The following is a 19,150-nucleotide window of genomic DNA, read 5'->3' as shown; positions in this document are numbered from 1 at the left end:
GCTTTGGTCGTTCAGGAACAGCTCACCCGGCGTGGCCCTCTGGCGGTCACTGCACGTATCCCGGCGAAGACAGGCAGGCAGGCGGGAGGAATCCTCGCAGCGCGTATATTGGCAAAGCAGGCAGACGGAAGGAAATATTCGCGCGTCTGTGGCCCGGCACGGCAGTCTTTCACAGTGCGATTAATACAACTGCGCACTTTCACTCTCGTAACTCAAAGGAGGATCCGACTCAAGCTCAACTGAGAACTCAACTTGTAACTCGTCTGCCTCCCTTCTCATAACTTGGCGCTCCGAACCGACTCTCATAACTGAGCGAGCGCCTCTCCCCTCATAACTTGTCACAGCGCGTCTCCCCTCATAACTTAATTCAACAGAGGACCCCGGCTCACAACTTGTATTCGTACTCAACACCCCACACTCTCATAACTTGGCACAGCGCGTCTCTCCTCATAACTCAACGACTGCCTCTCCCCTCATAACTGAGGTGGGGGCTCCGGGCACAGGGTTATATCACCACGCCCTGGCCCACATCGAATGTTCCAAACCACGCCTTTTGCCGCAGTGGTAAGCCACACCCCTCGAGCCCTGATTGGCGGCTCGTACTTACCGGTCACTCCCACTCTTCCTGTCCCACCTTCCTTTGGCCTTGATCGACTTGTTCAGGCCGGCCTCGTGGGATTTCGCGCCAAATCCAAAAGCATCGAGGCATCATAAGCATTGGAAGGAGACCTAACTCTCATTATTCTACTCAACGCAAAACTAACACAGGAAAGGTCTACGCTTACATTTACTATGAAATAACTGAACTTAAACGAGGCTACATGTTGTGGTGTAACTAAACTATGAGGGGAAATTAACCTTTTATTGCGCAACCACAAAACCGCAACAATATTAAAGGTGACAAACGGTGATAGAAAAATCAAAATAAATCTTTCCTTCATGCACGTCTACAAATATTTGTCATAAATAAATAGAATGACTGAAATAATGGATAGCAGTGGAGGAGATATACAAATGTTTTTATAGGGGAGTAAGTTTACAACAAATGGAATTCCAGGGGAATTACATCTTCCCGGATATTCTTTCTGTGGTCCAGGAACAAACTTGAATAAAAGATTGAATGAAGTTGGAAATCCAAAGACTTGGAGTAAACCTAAAAACAGGGTTGATCAAGTATGTGTGACGCATGATATTGATTATGGGAATAGCACACCAAGCTGAGAGAGAAATGTTGTATAATTTGTCTTTGATACAAAATCCAACATTAAGAGATAAAGTTGATGGGTTTATAGTTTAAAACTGAGATTGGTGCTAAATTAAAATTGGAAGGTGATAATACTATGTATTTTAGAAATTAAAAAAAATTAAGCTCTAATGATGTTGAGACTGAAGAGCAAACAAAAAGAGCTTTGTTAGCTGATGAGCTGCATCAACCAATAATCACAAGGTTTAAAAGGTGGAAGGTCTCATTGTCCAAAACAGTTTATTACCCTGCGCTCGCGAAGTGAAAATCGGGGTGAGGCATTCAGTTTATACGTATGTGTGCCGTGTGCCGTACATGTGTGTGCCGTACGTATCTGCATGTTAAAAATTCATTTCCTCGGCAACCGTTGGTCTGATTATCACGAGATTTTACCACAGAAGCGCCTTTGCCTGTATAATTGTTTTATTCATTATTATGTCGTCATAGGTCACGTGGTACGGACGCCATCTTGGAAAAACGTTACACCTCCATATCTTCCAAACCGCTCAATGGAAAAAATTTAAGCATGGCTCATTGTCAAGCACTCTCCATGGGGAATAAGATATGTTGTTGGTGATGTCATCGGTGCCTTACTTATGACGTCATAATTCGACACGTACAACGCTTGATCTGATCAGTATGAATAAAACAAAAATTCCTCTGCAACTGTTAGTCCGATGGACACGAAATTTTCAGAATATGTACGGCTCCTCCTGTAGAATTTTTTTATGATAATTATAACGTCATAGGTCACGTGGTACAGACGCCATCTTGGAAAAAATCGAAAAAAGTTCACCTCTATATCTCCGAAACCGCTCCTTGGAAAAAATTTAACACGGCTCATTGTCAAGTACTCCCCTTGGGGAATAAGATATGTTAATGATGATGTCATAGGTCCCTTCGTTATGACGTCATAATTCGACATGTACAACACATCGGATCATTGTGATTTTTCTTTTCTCAGCAACTGTTGGTCTGAAAGCACGAAATTTTCACCATAGGAACGCCTCCTCCTGAAGAATAATTTAATGATAATCATGACGTTGAAGGAGCTGTGCTCCAACTCGAATCGAAAGAATGGACGCGACAAAAAGCTGGAATTCTTCCGAGTTTCTTTATTGCATCAAATCAACTCGGGTACTCTGAAAAGCCCATTTATCGGGCAGCATTATATACAAGCACTCGAATATCTCATGCCGGAGCGTTTGCCCTTAAAAGGCGCGACTGGGCGTGTCCGGGAGACCTGGGTGAGTCTGGACATGCCCGGGAACGGCGAGACTGGGTGTCGCCAGACGGGCCGGGCGTGCCTGGACATGCCCGGGAACGGCGAGACTGGGTGTCGCCGGACGGGCCGGGCGAGCCCGGGAAAGGCGAGTCCGGGCATGCCCGGGAAAGGCGAGACTGAGCGTCTCCGGGCGGTCTGGGCGAGCCCGGCACAGTGATCGCTCCGTGGTTGCGTCCTCGGCAGGTGTAAGGCGATTGTGTATGTTCAGCGGCAACCGCTACACACGCCCCCCCAGAATCGACTTGCACAGGCAGGGTCAATTTAATGGGGGTCCTGATGACCCGGCCGAAGCGACCCCTGGAGGGTCGTGAGGGGGGGTCCGGTGTGGGGGTGGGTGGTCGAGCGGGAGGCACCGTGGACAGGGGGCGGCCTCGCCGCAGAGGAAGGCCCAACCGAGGTGGTTGGTCGATGTCCACGTGCGCCGGCTTGAGGCGGTCCACCGAAATCCGGTCCGACCTGCCACCGACGTCGATGACGAAGGACTTGTCGTCCCGTCACAGGACCCGGAAGGGTCCGTCGTACGGCGGCCTGAGTGGCCCCCGGTGTGCGTCATGACGCACGAAAACGTACTCCACTGTGCGAAGCGCTGGGGGGACGTAGGCCTGGGGGGCACCGTGGTGGGACGTTGGCACTGGGGCAAACCGTCGGGCGGTCTCCTGGAGGTCCGAGTGCTGGCGAGCTGTGGACCAGGGACTGGTGGCGTCGGGCACGAATTCGCCCGGGACGCGTAGCGGCTGGCCGTAGACCAGCTCGGCGGTGGACGCCCGGAGGTCCTCCTTGGGGGCCGTGCGGAGGCCCAAAAGGACCCACGGTAGCCGGTCGGTCCAGCCGCCGTCCTGAAGGCTGGCCATGAGCGCGGCCTTCATGGAACGGTGGAACCGCTCGCACAACCCGTTGGCTTGGGGGTTGTAGGCCGTGGTACGGTGGAGCCTGACCCCCAGGTTGCGGGCGACCACGCCCCACAGCTCAGAGGTGAACTGCGGCCTGCGGTCCGAAGAGATGTCCGCCGGTGCGCCGAAACGGGCGACCCAGGTGGCGATGAAAGCCTGCGCCACGTCGGCGGTGGTGGTGGAGACGAGGGGAATGGCCTCCGGCCATCTGGTGGTCCTGTCCACCATGGTGAGCAGGTGTGTGAAACCCCGTGATGGGGGGAGGGGGCCCACCAGGTCCACGTTGACGTGGTCGAAACGCCATTCGGGCACGGTGAAAGGTGCCAGCAAGGCCTAGGTGTGTCGGTGGACCTTGGCCTGTTGGCAGGCCGTGCAGGTGCTGGTCCAATCGCGGACATCCCGTCAAAGGCCGTGCCAGATGAATCGTGCCGACACCAGCTTCTGGGAAGCTTTCCGGCCCGGGTGGGAAAGGCCGTGGAGGGAGGCGAAGATGCGGCGTTGCCAGGTAACGGGCACGATGGGCGAGGCTGGCCTTGGGAGACGTCGCAGAGCAGGACAGTGTCCGCGAAGGGGACGTCGGCCAGGCGGAGGCCCGTGTCCGCCGCCCAGAGGGCTTGCACCGTGGTGTCGGTGGTCTGGTCAGCCACCATAAGCACGAAGTCCACGCCGAGGTGGACCGCGTTCGCGCTGGCCCGAGAAAGACAGTCGGCCACGGCGTTGTCTTTGCCGGCGACGTGCCGGATGTCCGTGGTAAACTCCGACACGGCGGAGAGGTGGCGCTGCTGGCGGGCCGACCATGGCTCCGTGACTTTGGCCATTGCGTAAACCAATGGCTTGTGGTCGACGAAAGCCGTGAAGGGTCGGCCCTCCAGGAGGTGGCGGAAATGGCGAACGGCCAGGTGTAGACCGAGGAGCTCGCGGTCAAACGTGCTATATTTGAGCTCGTTCGGCCAGAGTTGCTGGCTGAAAAAAGCGAGTGGCTGCCAAACCCTGTTCACCCATTGCTCATGTACGGCGCCCACCGCGTAGTCGGAGGCATCCGTGGTGAGGGCGATGGGAGCGTTGAGCACCGGTTGAGCGAGCAGTGTTGCGTCGGCGAGGGCCCGCTTTGAGCTTGTAAATGCTGCGTCCATGGCTGCGGACCAGATGACGTCGTGTTTGGCCGGCTTGCCCCGGAGGGCTTCGTAGAGGGGGGGCCGCATGAGCTGAGCAGCACGGGGCACGAAGCGGTGATAGAATTTCACCATGCCGAGGAACTCCTGCAGGGCCTTGATGGAGCGGGGACGTGGAAACGCGGTGATGGCCTCGACCTTGGTAGGCAGCGGCACGGCCCCGTTCTTGGTGATGTGGTGGCCCAAAAACTCAACGGCCATCGTGCCGAAGTGGCATTTGGCCGGGTTGACGATTAGGCCGTGCTCGCTGAGGCGCCCGAACAGTGTTCGGAGGTGGAGGAGGTGCTCGGCCCGGGACGCGCTGGCGACGAGGATGTCATCCAGGTAGACGAAGAGGAACGGCAGGTCGCGCAGCACGCCGCCCATCAAGCGCTGGAACGCCTGAGCCGCGTTCTTGAGGCCAAATGGCATTCGAAGGAATTCGAATAAGCCGAACAGCGTGATGACGGCCGTTTTTGGGACATCGGCCGGCCTGACAGGTATCTGGTGGTATCCCAGTATCAAATCGATCTTCGAAAAAATGACCCGTCCTGCCAAACGGGTGGAGAAGTCTTGAATGTGCGGGATCGGATACCTGTCGGGGGTGGTAACGTCGTTAAGGCGGCGGTAGTCGCCACATGGGCGCCAGCCGCCCCCCGGCTTCGTTACGATGTGTAGTGGCGAAGCCCACGCGCGATCGGAGCGCCACACGATGCCGAGGTGTTCCAAAGCGTCGAACTCGGCTTTGGCCACGGCGAGCTTGGCTGGGTCGAGGCGGCGGGCTCTGGCGTAGACTGGCGGGCCCGTAATTGGTATGTGGTGCTCGATACCATGTCGTACCGCGACGGCCGAAAACGTCGGCCGCGTGAGGGCTGGGAACTCCGCGAGCAGGCGAGCAAACTCGTTCGCCGCCGGGAGGGCGCATGCTAGCTCGGTCGGCGTGGAGCTGCTCAACGTGCATGCCAGGGAGCTGAACGTTTGATGTCAACCAGCAGCCCGTGTGCGCAGAGGAAGTCGGTGCCCAGCAGAGCCATGGGCATGCTTGCGGTCACAAAAGTCCAATGAAAGTGCTGGTTGCCGAAGCAGAGGGTGACGTTGCATGGGCCGAAGGTGCGGATGGCTGATCCGTTGGCCGCCACCAAGGAGGGGCCGCAAACCGCGGACTGCCTGTCCTGATCGGAGGTGGGTATGACGCTCAGTTGGGCGCCGGTGTCACACAGGAATCGCCGTCCAGACGCTTTGTCCCTGATAAAACGTAAGTTGCCCATGTGGCCGGTGCTCATGGCTGGTAATGAACGCCGGCCCGGCCGTTTCCCGACTTGCCAAAAGTGCACGGGGATCGGCATGTCCGGGCCTTTTGTCCGAACCTGGCATGGTAGTAACACCACGCCTGGTCAGGTGTAGGCCCCGGTCGTCGTATTGGAGGCGGTCGGCGCGGCGTAGCGGCCGCCAATTGCGCCGGCAGTTCGGCCGCCGACCGTGCCGGGTGCTCGGTCGCCATGGGCATTGCTTCGGACGGCGGCGGGCTCCAGGTCGCTGCCCCGATGCGTTGGCCTGCCGAGGAGATCTTGTCGGCTTCCCTGGCGAGGGCGCGGGGATCCGTGATCTGCGTGCTTGCCAGGGCGAGGCGTACCTGGCTAGGCAGCTGACGGAGGAACAGCTCTTGAAAAAGAAAATCCGGGGCGTGCTCCCCGAGCAACGAGAGCATGTAATCCATTCGCTCGGACGGGTGCGTGTCGCCGAGCTCGGGCAGGTCGAGCAGGCGCCGTGCGCGTTCCGCCGATGAGAGGGCGAAAGCGTCGAGGAGGAGCTTCTTGATCGCGCCGTACTTGTCAGTGGCTGGCGGGTGCTGGAGGAGGCTGAGGGCGCGGGCCGCGGTGGCTGAGCTGAGTGCTGCTACCACATGATGGAAGCGGGTGTCGTCGGCGGTGATGCCTCGCAGGGCGAACTGGGAGTCCGCCTGGGCGAACCAAACCGCTGCGTGAGCCTCCCAGAAGGTAGGCAGTTTGAGGGCAACTGCCGTGTCCATGTCGGTAGGTCACCAATGAAGGAGCTGTGCTCCAACTCGAATCGAAAGAATGGACGCGACAAAAAGCTGGAATTCGTCCGAGTTTCTTTATTGCATCAAATCACCTCGGGTACTCTGAAAAGCCCGTTTATCGGGCAGCATTATATACAAGCACTCGAATATCTCATGCCGGAGCGTTTGCCCTTAAAAGGCGCGACTGGGCGTGTCCGGGAGACCTGGGCGAGTCTGGACATGTCCGGGAACGGCGAGACTGGGTGTCGCCGGACGGGCCGGGCGAGCCCGGGAAAGGCGAGTCCGGGCATGCCCGGGAAAGGCGAGACTGAGTGTTGCCGGACGGGCCGGGCGTGCCTGGACATGCCCGGGAACGGCGAGACTGGGTGTCGCCGGACGGGCCGGGCAAGCCCGGGAAAGGCGAGACTGAGCGTCTCCGGGCGGTCTGGGCGAGCCCGGCACAGCGATCGCTCCGTTTTTGCGTCCTCGGCAGGTGTAAGGCGATTGTGTATGTTCAGCGGCAACCGCTACAACGTCATAGGTAATGTGGTACAGGCACCATCTTGGAAAAACCTAAAAAAGGTTGCACCTCTATATCCCCAAAACCGCTCTATGGAAAAAATTGAAACATGACTCATTGTAAAAAAACTCCATATGGGGAATAGGTGTTGTTAACGGTCATAATTCGACAGGGACAACGCTTAGTCTGATCAGTTTGAAATTTATTGAGCATGATCTATGCAACAATTATTTAGAGAATATAATTTTATGATGTCATCACTCGCGTGATCTGGCAGCCATATTGGATCAAAAAAAAAAGAAACGTTGAAAAACAGAAGAGTTGGCTCACACCAAGGTGACTGGGCAGTGCAGCGTAACTATTCTATGAATACCATCTAGTTACCCTCGCCAGAGGAGAGGGTAATGCATTTGAGTCCGTTTGTTTGTTTGTTTATTTCTTTGTCTGTTTGTCTGCTTTTCCACAACAGAATAAATATGATTTTCTCTGCAACCGTTGGTCCAATTGCCAGGAAATTTTCATCATAGGTGCAACTCCACCTGTAGAACGTTTTATGATAATTATGACGTCATAGGTCACGTGGTTTGACCGCCATCTTGGAAAAACCGAAAAACTTTGCACCTCTATATCTCGGAAAGCGCTGAATCGAAAAAAATTGAGACATGGCTCATTGTAAAGAACTCCCCATGGGGAATGAAATACGTTAATGATGATGATGTCATAGGTGCCTCTATTATGACGTCATAATTCATGATAATAATCGTCACAAGTACAAAACTTCATCCGATCAAGATGAAATTTCTTGAGCATAATCTAGGAATATATTCGTTTAGAAAAAAAATAGATGACTTCATCGGTCACGTGGTTCGGCCGCCATATTTGTTTTAACACAAAAGCCTTAAAAACCACTGAAAATACATCCTGGTGAGGGTTTGCAATCTCTGATTGCTCTTTTTCTTGTTAATAATGTATTTTTTAAAATTGAAATCTCACCTTGAACCACGGAAAGGGAATAAGAATAGTTTTTCTTTGTTCCATGCTAACTATTATTTCGGACAATGTTTGTACTTGTACATCCATTTATCTTTGTTATTAGTACATGAAACAAAGTTACATAACTAGTTAATCCTCATCTCATTACCAGTCAGTTTAACTCAGCATACACCTGGCACTCGCTATACCTGATGGTTGTGGCTTCAGCACCTGTAGACGAAATCGGACCCTGGACCCTCCTGCGATGACCGCCAATTCCGACGCGTCTTCAGCTCTGACGTCACTCACGGACAGCACGTGACGACCTGAGGACGGACGAGAAACGGACCAGCGACCCCCGGGGTTCAAGTCTCGTCCGTCCCGTTCCCAGCGCACAGAGGTGTCCTCTCGGGCCACCTGGGCCACAAATTCGGCTGTGGATCCTTCAGGTACGTCCTGGGACTTGGGCTTCAGGGTGAAAGTGGACCCTTCAGGTAGGGACGTTTTGGGGGAGGAGGAGGAAGAGAGGGGAGAAGGGGGAACAGCAGTGTGAAAAGGAGGGGGAGAAGGAGGGGTAGAAAGTGGGAAAGAAGGAGGGGAGGAGAGGAAGAAGGTGGGGAAGAATGAGGGGGCAAAGGAGAGGAAGAAGGTGGGGAAGAATGAGGAGGAGAAGGAGAGGAAGGTGGGGGAAGTTTTAGGGGGAGAATGAGGGGGAGGAGGGGGTAGAAAGTGGGAAAGAAGGAGGGGAGAAGGAGAGCAAGAAGGTGGGGAAGAATGAGGGGGGGGGGGGAAGGAGACGGAGAAGGTGGGGAAAGCAGAGGAAGAAGGTGGGGAAGAATGAGGGTGACAAGGAGAGGAAGAAGATGGGGAAGATTTAGGGGAGAAGGAGGGGGTAGAGTGGGAAAGAATGAGGGGAGAAGGAGAGGAAGAAGGTGGGGAAGAATGAGGAGGGGGGAGGAGAGGAAGAAGGTGGGGAAGAATGAGGGGGAGAAGGAGAGGAAGAAGGTGGGGAAGAATGAGGGGGAGAAGGAGAGGAAGAAGGTCGGGAAGAATGAGGAGAAGGAGAGGGAGAAGGAGGGGAGAAGTTGGGGAGAAGGAGAGGAAGAAGCTGGGGAAGAATGAGGGGGAGAATGAGAGGGAGAAGGAGAGGGTCAAGTAGGGAGACAGGGAGGGGAGAAGGTGAGGGAGAAGGAGGGAGAGAGGAAGGGTGAGATGGTGGATGAGGAGGAGGAGTTGGAGGGGGAGAAGGAGGGGAGAAGGAAAGGGAGTAGTTGGGGACAAGGAGAGGAACAAGTAGGGGGCCAAGGAAGGTGTATAACCCACAGAATAATTGAAGAAAAACTCCTAATGTGCGGGTGCGGCCACCTGTAAGATGCAGCCAGGTGATACAATCGCCGTCCCAAATGTAAACGCTTAAAACCACACAATGTATCAGAGGAGGATCATTTATAAACCGCACATAGGGCTCTCACCTGGATCTAAACCCCTTATTTATAAACCACACAAGCTCTCACCTGGATCTAAACCCCTTATTTATAAACCACACAAGCTCTCACCTGGATCTAAACCCCTCATTTATAAACAGCACATAGGGCTCTTACCTGTATCTAAACCCCTTATTTATAAACCACACATCAAGCTCTCACTTGGATCTAAACCTCACCTTTGTAACCCATATATCGTGCCCTCACCTGGATATAAACCTACCCTTTATAACCCACACATCAGGCTGTCACCTGTATCTAAACCCCACCTCTATAACCCGTATGTCGAGCTCTCACCTGGATCTAAACCCCACATTTATTACCCACATAATCGGGCTCTCACCTGGATCTAAACCCCTCATTTATAAACCGCACATAGGGCTCTCACCTGTATCTAAACCCCTTATTTATAAACCACACATCCAGCTCTCACCTGGATCTAAACCTCACCTTTATAACCCACATATCGAGCTCTTACCTGGATCTAAACCCCACATTTATTACCCATATATCGAGCCCTAACCTGGATATAAACCTACCCTTTATAACCCACACATCAGGCTGTCACCTGTATCTAAACCCCACCTCTATAACCCGTATGTCGAGCTCTCACCTGGATCTAAACCCCACCTTTATTACCCACATAATCGGGCTCTCACCTGGATCTAAACTTCTCATTTATAAACCACATCGTGCTCTCACCCGAATCCAAACCCAACCTTTATAAACCCTTCAAATCGAGCTAGTACTCTATCCAGTTACTGACCTCATATTCATTGTGAATTGCACATTACCTGGAACTTTTGGTGACATCTCGGTGGTTCAAACGGCGCTCACAGGTTCAAGATCCCAATGAAATCACTCGGAGGGTCCAAACCCCCGTGGGTAAAAGCTCGAGATTCGAGCACGCAGGAGGCCAATGAGGGTCGAATGGGACAATGAGGGACCAAATGGGACAATGACGATCGAATGGGACAATGAGGAACCGACTAGGACACTCCAAGAAGCAATGGGACACCCGAGTCAAATGGAAATTACAAGTCCCCCGCTATCAAAACCCTCTCCCCCTCCCCCCCCCCCCCCCCACCTCCACACTTCAGGATCCCAATCTCACTCCGAGCTCGAAATAACCAAGTCCTTACAGTGGCCCCGGCAACGTTAACGAGGGTGGGTCATAATGTCCTCCAGAGCGATATCTGAACCTTCCGAAGAACGCGAGGTTTCGCGTGATGGACTCCAGATGGTCATTGACATTAAGGGGGAGGGGTCATGTGGAATTTTGGGATTAGGGGGGATTTGGGCTGTTAGGGGTATAGGGGTGTTCGGTTTAGGCCGTTAATGGGATTAGTGATGGTGAGTTGGGATTAGAGTGGGAAGTTGTAATTAAGGAGAAGCGGTATTGACGATGCCATTGAGATGAGGAGGTGGTGTTGTGGTTTATGGAGGAGAGAGAAGGTGTGTCTTGTCTGTGGAACAAATGTCGACAAGGGTTATAGTGCAAATAGATTTACGTGTGTACTAAATAGATTAAGTCTAAAACAATACCCTGGTTACCTCACGTTCAAAGCAATTCCCCATATAAGGTAAAGCTATCAAAGAAAGTGGGAGGGGGGGGGGGGGGGGGAAGAAGAGAGGAGGGAGTAAGTAGAGAAGGAAGGGGAGAGAAGGAAAGGGACAGGAGAGGAAGAAGTATGGAGGGGAGAGGAGCAAGTATGGAGAGGAGAAGGGGTAGTATATAACGAGGGGAGAGGCGGGAGTATGGAGAGGAGAGGAGCAAGTATGGAGAGGAGAGGAGCAAGTATGGAGAGGAGAGGGGGTAGTATATAACGAGGGGAGAGGAGGGAGTATACAAGGAGGGGAGAGGAGCAAGTATGGAGAGGAGAGGGGGTAGTATATAACGAGGGGAGAGGAGGGAGTATGCAGAGGAGAGGAGCAAGTATGGAGAGGAGAAGAGCAAGTATGGAGAGGAGAGGAGGAAGTATATAAGGAGGGAGTATGGGTAAGGGCATTGATGGTTCAGCTTACCAAAGTAAGAGTGCATTAACATTAAAAACTAGATGGTATTCATAGATACTTACCCTGCGCAGTTAACTTGGTGTGAGCCAACTCTTCTGTTTTTGAACATTTTTTTTGATCCAATATGGCTGCCAGACCACGTGAGTGATGACATCATAAATTTATATTCTCTAAATAATTGTTGCATAGATCATGCTCAATAAATTTCAAACTGATCAGACTAAGCCTTGTCCCTGTCGAATTATGACGTCATAATTATGGCACCAATGACGTCATCGTTAAGAAACTTATTCCCCATATGGAGTTATTTACAATGAGCCACGTTTAAATTTTTCCCATAGAGCGGTTTTGGAGATATAGAGGTGCAACATTTTTTCGTTTTTTCCAAGATGGCGCCTGTACCACATGACCTATGACATCATGATTATCATTAAAATATTGCAAAGGAGGAGGCGCTCATATGGTGAAAATTTAGTGTCCATCAGACCAACAGTTGCTGAATTTTTTTAAATAATGACCGGATAGATAAGTGTTGTATTTGTCGAATTATGACGTCATAATGAAGGCACCGATAACATCATCATTAACATATCTTATTAACATTAACATATCGTACTTGACAATGAGCCATGTTTCAGATTTTTAGCCGCGTCGCAGACGCTGCTCATAGAGTGCCCTCTGCTGTTTTGTTGTTGTTCTTCTTCTTCTTGTTCTTCTTGTTCTTGCAGAGAAGACAAAACCTCAAAGCTCCACCCATTCTGGGAACCATAGCTCCACCCATTCTGGGAGAGCCTTCATATAAACAAATATCCACCATTTTATTAACTCGCATAGCTTTGAGGCCTGTTTTGTAGGCCCGTGGTGTCTTCCTCTCTCACACAGTTTTATTTCAAATCAAATTCGATATATCATTTCATTTTTCACAGTCGCTAACATAGTTTTAGACTCGGTTGAAAAAAAACGAAGAAAATCCAATGAAAGTTGCCCTTTATAGAACGAAATGAATTCTCAAAGGCCTGTAACTTCAAGTCCATTGAGATTTTTTTTTTTTAAATCGCGGCATGGTCAGTCATACACCGCCCGAAATAAGAGACGGGAAAATGCCGAGATATATATATTTTGTTTAAATCGCGGCATGGTCAGTCATACACCGCCCGAAATAACAGACGGGAAAATGCCGAGCTATATTAAAAATTCGTCCATTTGATGACAATCGTCACGATGAAATATTTAATTTATACGTCGTCACAATAATGTGGAGAGGAGCATAGCTTCGTTCACGTGTCGCCACACACGGGAAATTGCCGATATATTTTGTTTAAATCGCGGCATGCTCAGTCATACACCGCCTGAAATAACAGACGGGAAAATGCCGAGATATATTAAAAATTCGTCGCCACACACGGGAAATTGCCGAGATATATAAAAAATTCGTCGCCACACACGGGAAATTGCCGAGATATATTAAAAATTCGTCCATTTGATGACAATCGTCACGATGAAATATTTAATTTATACGTCGTCACAATAATGTGGAGAGAGGAGCATAGCTTCGTTCACGTGTCGCCACACACGGGAAATTGCCGAGATATATTTTCACTTTGCACAAAAATAACATCAAGTAATCGAATCAATAGGAATGTCCTGTGCCTATAACATCGACGTTATAGGCACAGCTGCATCTAGGCATTGTGTAACATCGACGCGGCTTTTGTTTTAATTAAAACTTTTTGTACTTGTTTTCCATGGAGCAGTTTCAGAGATATAGAGGTGCAACCTTTTTTCGATTTTTCCAAGATAGGGCTTGTACTACGTGACATATGACGTCATAATTATCATTTTTAAAATTCTACAGGAGTCGCTCATATTCTGAAAATTTCGTGTCCATCCGACTAAGTTGCAGAGGAATTTATTCATACTGATCAGATCAAGTGTTGTACCTGTCGAATTATGACGTCATAAGGCACCGATGACATCACCATCAACATATCTTATTCCCCATAGTGAATACTTGACAATGAGCCATGTTTCCATTGAGCGGTTTGGGAGATAAAGAGGTGTAACGTTTTTCCAAGATGGTGTCCGTACCACGTGACCTATGACGTCATAATATTCACTAAATTATTCTACAGGAGGAGGCCCTCCTATGGTGAAAATTTCATGTCAATCGGACGAACGGTTGCCGAGAAAATGAATTTTTTAAATGCAGACAAGGCACACACTTTACTGGAATGCAGACACGTACGTACATAGATGAATGCTTAACCCCGCTTTTCGCTTCGCGAGCGCAGGGTAAAAACTCTCCTTCCTCAGAAATATTTCCCAACGAGTTTGGTCCAAATGGTGAAGGTCTGGATGAACATCATTTCCCATATAAGGTAAAAAAAACCACATGGACACTGCTAGAACTTCCAGGAAAGAAGTCAACTTCGATCTTCTGGCCAAAACATAATGGAGGAATAAATACAATGCGTGTCAGACTGTGTATCACATGACCTCTTTATGTACAACAGAAAAGTCTTCAACATGTGAAGCGCTCAACTCAAAAAGCCGGGACAGAGAAATACCTCAACGACGGCCGAGGCACGGAAGGTGGTGAGTAACCTACACCCACGACAGCTGTGTCCAAATAAAACACCAAAAAAAAACAATTAAAGAGTTTATTTTATTCGCAACGTACAAAAAGCAAAGTTTAAAAAAAAGGAAAACCAACTTAATGAACAAGTATGAAACGCTCATTAGAAAGGCATGACGCACCACACAAACTTTACAAAAATGTCATTGGAGGAGGTGGTGACTGTTCGAGAAGGTCAACGATGGAACAAAGGGGTCAGGTCGGGCTCAGGTCGGCCAGGTCAGAGAGAAGCGACTCGGCCCCGTGACCCCCGGGGGCACAGGAAGGAGTCAAAGAGCGGCTCACCAGGACGGAGGTCCAAACCTCTCCACAAGGCGTTCTTGGTCATCCAAATCCTTCATCACCTTCCTCCGCATGTAGAAGATGGGACAGTCGCGACTGTGGATGTAGGAGGAATGGGCAAGGGAGGGGTGCAATTGGGGGGTGTAGGGTAGGTTATTATTATTATTATTATTATTATCATTATTATTATTCTTTTTTTGTGTACAAGATCGAGGCTCGTGTAGGAGTTAACATTAATGACAAAAAAAAAACAAATGGACACATAAGACAATATAAAGGGAGCGGGAAACAAGATGGGGAGAGAGAGGGGCAAGCACACAAGTACAACAGCAGAGAGCAGGGACATCGGGAGATCCGTGGGAGGGGAAGGACTTGGGGGATAGATGCACGGGAAGGGGTGGGGGGGGGGGGAGAGGTATAAAACACATGGACACTGCGAGGACTTCCAGGAAAGAAGTCGGAATTTCAAAAAAGTGGATCTGGGGTGAATTAACGGGGGTAGAAAAGATCAAGGTTTTGGATGAGGGAAGATAAGAGATGGTGGTGAACAGCTGTTTTAAAGACCTGGAGGGAGGAGTGGGATTGAAGGGAGTGAGGGAGTTTGTTCCAGAGGTGGGAGAAGAGAGGAATGAAAGAGTGAAGGTGAGCAGAGAGTCTTGATTCTGGCAGTTTAACCATAAGAGGGTTGCAGGCAGATCTTGTGCGACCTGTAGGAATATTTGGGGGACCCCCCCACCCCTTCCTTCCCATGCCTCCTCCCCCCAAGCCCTCTCCCTCCCACAGGAGCGACAGAGAGTAGAGTCATCAGCAAAGAGATAGAGAGGATTTTCCAGAGAGTCGGAGAGATCATTGATGAAGACCAGAAAAAGCACAGGGCCCAGAACACTGCCTTGGGGAACTCCAGCCACAGCAGGAAGGGGAGATGAGAGAAACCCATTCAGGGCCACACGTTGACTACGACCAGAGAGGAAGTCCGCAAGCCATTCATGGAGATTTCCATGAATACCAAAGGAGGAGAGTTTGGTGAGCAGAGCGGGGTGCCAGACCGTATCAAAGACACGTGATATGTCGAGGGAGACATCTCTGATTTCCTGTTTGGCATTGAGGACCTCCATCCATTGTTGAGAAAGCAGAAGCAGCATGTCCAGAGTGCAGTGTCCAGGTTTGAATCCAAATTGATGATCAGAGATCAAGCCATTGGAGAAGAGGAAAGATTTCATATCCAAAGCAATGATGGATTCCATGACTTTGCTGATGATTGGGAGCAGGCTGATTGGTCTGTAGTTGCAAGGATCTGTTTTTGTACCTTTTTGTGTAAAGCTAAGTTGAGGGAAATTGGAGTCAATGTTGCTGAAATGTTTACCAGAGCACGTTGCAGCTCTGTGATAGATGGTGCAATACCATGTCCGAAGGGATAAACTGTGAGATCATTGGAATTACACCATATCCCAGCATTGTCATCTACTCCAAGTCGTTCAAGTTATACGTTGGAATCAAAACAGGGAATTGGGCCTGGGTCCCAAAACACAATGGGCTACTCTTTCATAACACAGCAAAGCACCTTAAACATGCACAACTTGAAAGCAGATCAAACAGCCGGCTTAACATCCCCTCTCTCTCTGCTGTCGGTTTTCCAACCTCCACCTCTTTTCTGATGTTCCTTTTGTGCTGTTGTGTCCTGACCTGTTCAGTGTACGAGTACAAGCTCCTCCACGAGCCCAGACTATGTATACAAAAAGGAGGGAACAAGACCCCGTAGAATCTATAATGTCCACCGGCTCATGTTCACAGACGGTAACCCCAGTTTAACGAGCATCCGAGGGACGGCGCACTGCGATGAAGCACCGAGCTTGTGAAACACAAATTGCACAGTTTTTTGGTCAGGTCGGGAACCGAACCCAAAGTAGACACCTCAAAGGTTGAACCTGTTGAACACTGACAGTGTATGACGGACCGCTCAAAAATTACGTAACGTCAGGGGGTAAGCGATGTCCAGGGGTAAGGGGTGTATGTCCAGGGGGTAAGGGGTGTATGTCCAGGGGGTAAGGGGTGTATGTCCAGGGGGTAAGGGGTGTATGTCCAGGGGGTAAGGGGTGTATGTCCAGGGGGTAAGGGGTGTATGTCCAGGGGGTAAGGGGTGTATGTCCAGGGGGTAAGGGGTGTATATCCAGGGGGTAAGGGGTGTATATCCAGGGGGTAAGGGGTGATGTCCAGGGGGCAAGGGGTGTATATCCAGGGGGTAAGGGGTGTATATCCAGGGGGTAAGGGGTGTATGTCCAGGGGGTAAGGGGTGTATGTCCAGTGGGTAAGGGGTGTATGTCCAGGGGGTAAGGGGTGTATATCCAGGGGGTAAGGGGTGTATGTCCAGGGGGTAAGGGGTGTATGTCCAGGGGGTAAGGGGTGTATGTCCAGGGGGTAAGGGGTGTATGTCTGGGGGGTTAGGGGTGTATGTCCGGGGGGTAAGGGGTGTATGTCCGGGGGGTAAGGGGTGTATGTCCAGTGGGTAAGGGGTGTATGTCCAGGGGGTAAGGGGTGTATATCCAGGGGGTAAGGGGTGTATGTCCAGGGGGTAAGGGGTGTATGTCCAGGGGGTAAGGGGTGTATGTCCAGGGGGTAAGGGGTGTATATCCAGGGGGTAAGGGGTGTATGTCCAGGGGTTAAGGGGTGTATGTCCAGGGGGTAAGGGGTGTATATCCAGGGGGTAAGGGGTGTATGTCCAGGGGTTAAGGGGTGTATGTCCAGGGGGTAAGGGGTGTATGTCCAGGGGGTAAGGGGTGTATGTCCAGGGGGTAAGGGGTGTATGTCCAGGGGGTAAGGGGTGTATATCCAGGGGGTAAGGGGTGTATGTCCAGGGGTTAAGGGGTGTATGTCCAGGGGGTAAGGGGTGTATGTCCAGGGGGTAAGGGGTGTATGTCCAGGGGGTAAGGGGTGTATGTCCAGGGGGTAAGGGGTGTATGTCCAGGGGGTAAGGGGTGTATGTCCAGGGGGTAAGGGGTGTATGTCCAGGGGGTAAGGGGTGTATGTCCAGGGGGTAAGGGGTGTATATCCAGGGGGTAAGGGGTGTATATCCAGGGGGTAAGGGGTGTATGTCCAAGCATTATGGAGCGTTATAGGGGTGAGAGGGGGCGGGGGAGTCCAGTGGCGTTATGTAACAACATGAACCAACAAATATTTTGTTTCATTAACCAACATCATCTATGGTTAGGGCGGTGGGCTTCGGATCCAAAGGTCTTGAATTCGAATCCCGTTCAGCTGTTGAATTAATACCAAGTGGGGTTGACTCAGCCTGTCAATCCTTCCGAGGTCTGCGAAATGAGTACCAGGGTACTGGGTCCTCTCTGAAGGAGGTTGGTGGTATAATCTGCACTCCGGCCACAGTAAAACACCTCATCCCGTAGCACACACAGTGGTGTGTGTCAGGAGGGTGCCGAGGAGGACGCAGCGTCGTGCTGACTTGTGCAGTCCAAGGACGCAGAGACGTGCTGATCCAGTATACGCTCCCATATATACGAGTACGCTCTCGTGTATGTGTGTGTATATATAAACCAACAAAACAAATATTTCATGACAAACAAGTCAGATGATGAGCGATTTAAAAGTGAATTTGTTTAAACCAGACACGATCCACATGAAGTCCAAACATTCGCCGATTGTTGTGAAGAAGAATACCAATCGACCAATCAAGTTCGTTTTTGGAGGAAAGGGGAGGGGGGGGGGTGGGGGTGGGGAGGGGGAGTGCGTCGAAAGTGTTATGTAACATCTTAGGGGGTGTTTAGCCTGGCGTTACGGAGTGTTACAGGGGGTGGGGAGGTGTTCGATTTCAGCAAAAATAGCATTACAGAATTTTTGAACGGCTCAATATACCGAGAGAGACAGTCAGACAGTCAGACAGATACAGACACTGATGGTGTGATGCACAAGTCTTCATCCTGACCTTGTGCAAAGCACATCCTCATGAAGGCTGCCTTGACAACGCTGACATTGTGTCCACAGACGTGAAAACTTCTCCTCAAGGGAACTCAGGTGCGTCACCTCACGCTGGTAAAGCTCCGACTCGAGCGTCTGGCAGAATTTGCACACAGCACCTGGAAACCAGGTAAAGCGACCAGAATGGACGGAAAAAACAAAAACAAGATACGTCACTTCATCAATCAAAGCAGAGGCCTACACCCACATTATTCAACCGGTTCTGACTTACCAGGCCGGGACAGCAGTGCTTTGCAGCCGATGCACGTCGCTCGCTTTTTTGCAAATGCCATGAGGCCTCCGACTTTAGAGGTGAGCAGAGTCTTACAGCGCGTGTGCTCCCCCTCTGCACACACACACGCAACACGGAACAAAACTCTTACCCGTCCATCGCGTACGGCGTGACTGACGAGACGTCTCGGACTCGTAAGCGGAGGCGTATGTGGTCATACTCGTTCAAACGTCCACAAGCTAAAGATGGGACCGGAACTCATATCGTAGCAAAAGCAACCACCGTGAAGGTTACTAGGCCTGTCTGGGCCTGTAATGCTCATACTCATGACCATTTCACATCAACGCATCTCGCCTGACCATCAACAAAACTCAACATAGATGGTATTCCTTCTCTGTACAGTCCCCAGTCAGTGTCACACAATCTTTCCAACGGTTGCGTTTCCAAAATCCAT

The 19,150-nt window shown here is 50.8% G+C and overlaps 2 protein-coding genes across 4 annotated transcripts in view; both read right to left on the bottom strand.

Moving 5' to 3' along the window:
• The window catches only part of LOC137421138 (myosin-binding protein C, cardiac-type-like), a 146,710-nt gene extending 136,120 nt beyond the window's left edge, over positions 1-10,590 (bottom strand). The window contains exons 1-2 of the mRNA XM_068106888.2: positions 10,360-10,590; positions 8,291-8,569 (exon numbers count right to left, since the gene is read on the bottom strand). Coding sequence (XP_067962989.2) covers positions 8,291-8,569; positions 10,360-10,378 — 298 coding nt within the window. The 5' untranslated portion in view covers positions 10,379-10,590. The remainder of the gene's footprint in view (positions 1-8,290; positions 8,570-10,359) is intronic.
• Positions 10,591-14,227: 3,637 nt separating this feature from the next.
• Positions 14,228-19,150, bottom strand: part of POLD1 (DNA polymerase delta 1, catalytic subunit) — a 50,551-nt gene continuing 45,628 nt past the window's right edge. For all 3 annotated transcript variants that reach the window (XM_068106861.2, XM_068106876.2, XM_068106868.2), the window contains exons 24-26: positions 18,697-18,810; positions 18,433-18,583; positions 14,228-14,594 (exon numbers count right to left, since the gene is read on the bottom strand). In XM_068106861.2, coding sequence (XP_067962962.1) covers positions 14,498-14,594; positions 18,433-18,583; positions 18,697-18,810 — 362 coding nt within the window. In that variant the 3' untranslated portion in view covers positions 14,228-14,497. The remainder of the gene's footprint in view (positions 14,595-18,432; positions 18,584-18,696; positions 18,811-19,150) is intronic.

This window comes from Myxine glutinosa, chromosome 1, assembly GCF_964187855.1.
Source record: "Myxine glutinosa chromosome 1, kmMyxGlut1.1, whole genome shotgun sequence".
NCBI classification, from domain to species: Eukaryota; Metazoa; Chordata; class Myxini; order Myxiniformes; family Myxinidae; genus Myxine; species Myxine glutinosa.
The sequence above is the reverse complement of the archived record's forward strand: the minus strand, read 5'-3'. Positions and strand labels throughout refer to the sequence as shown.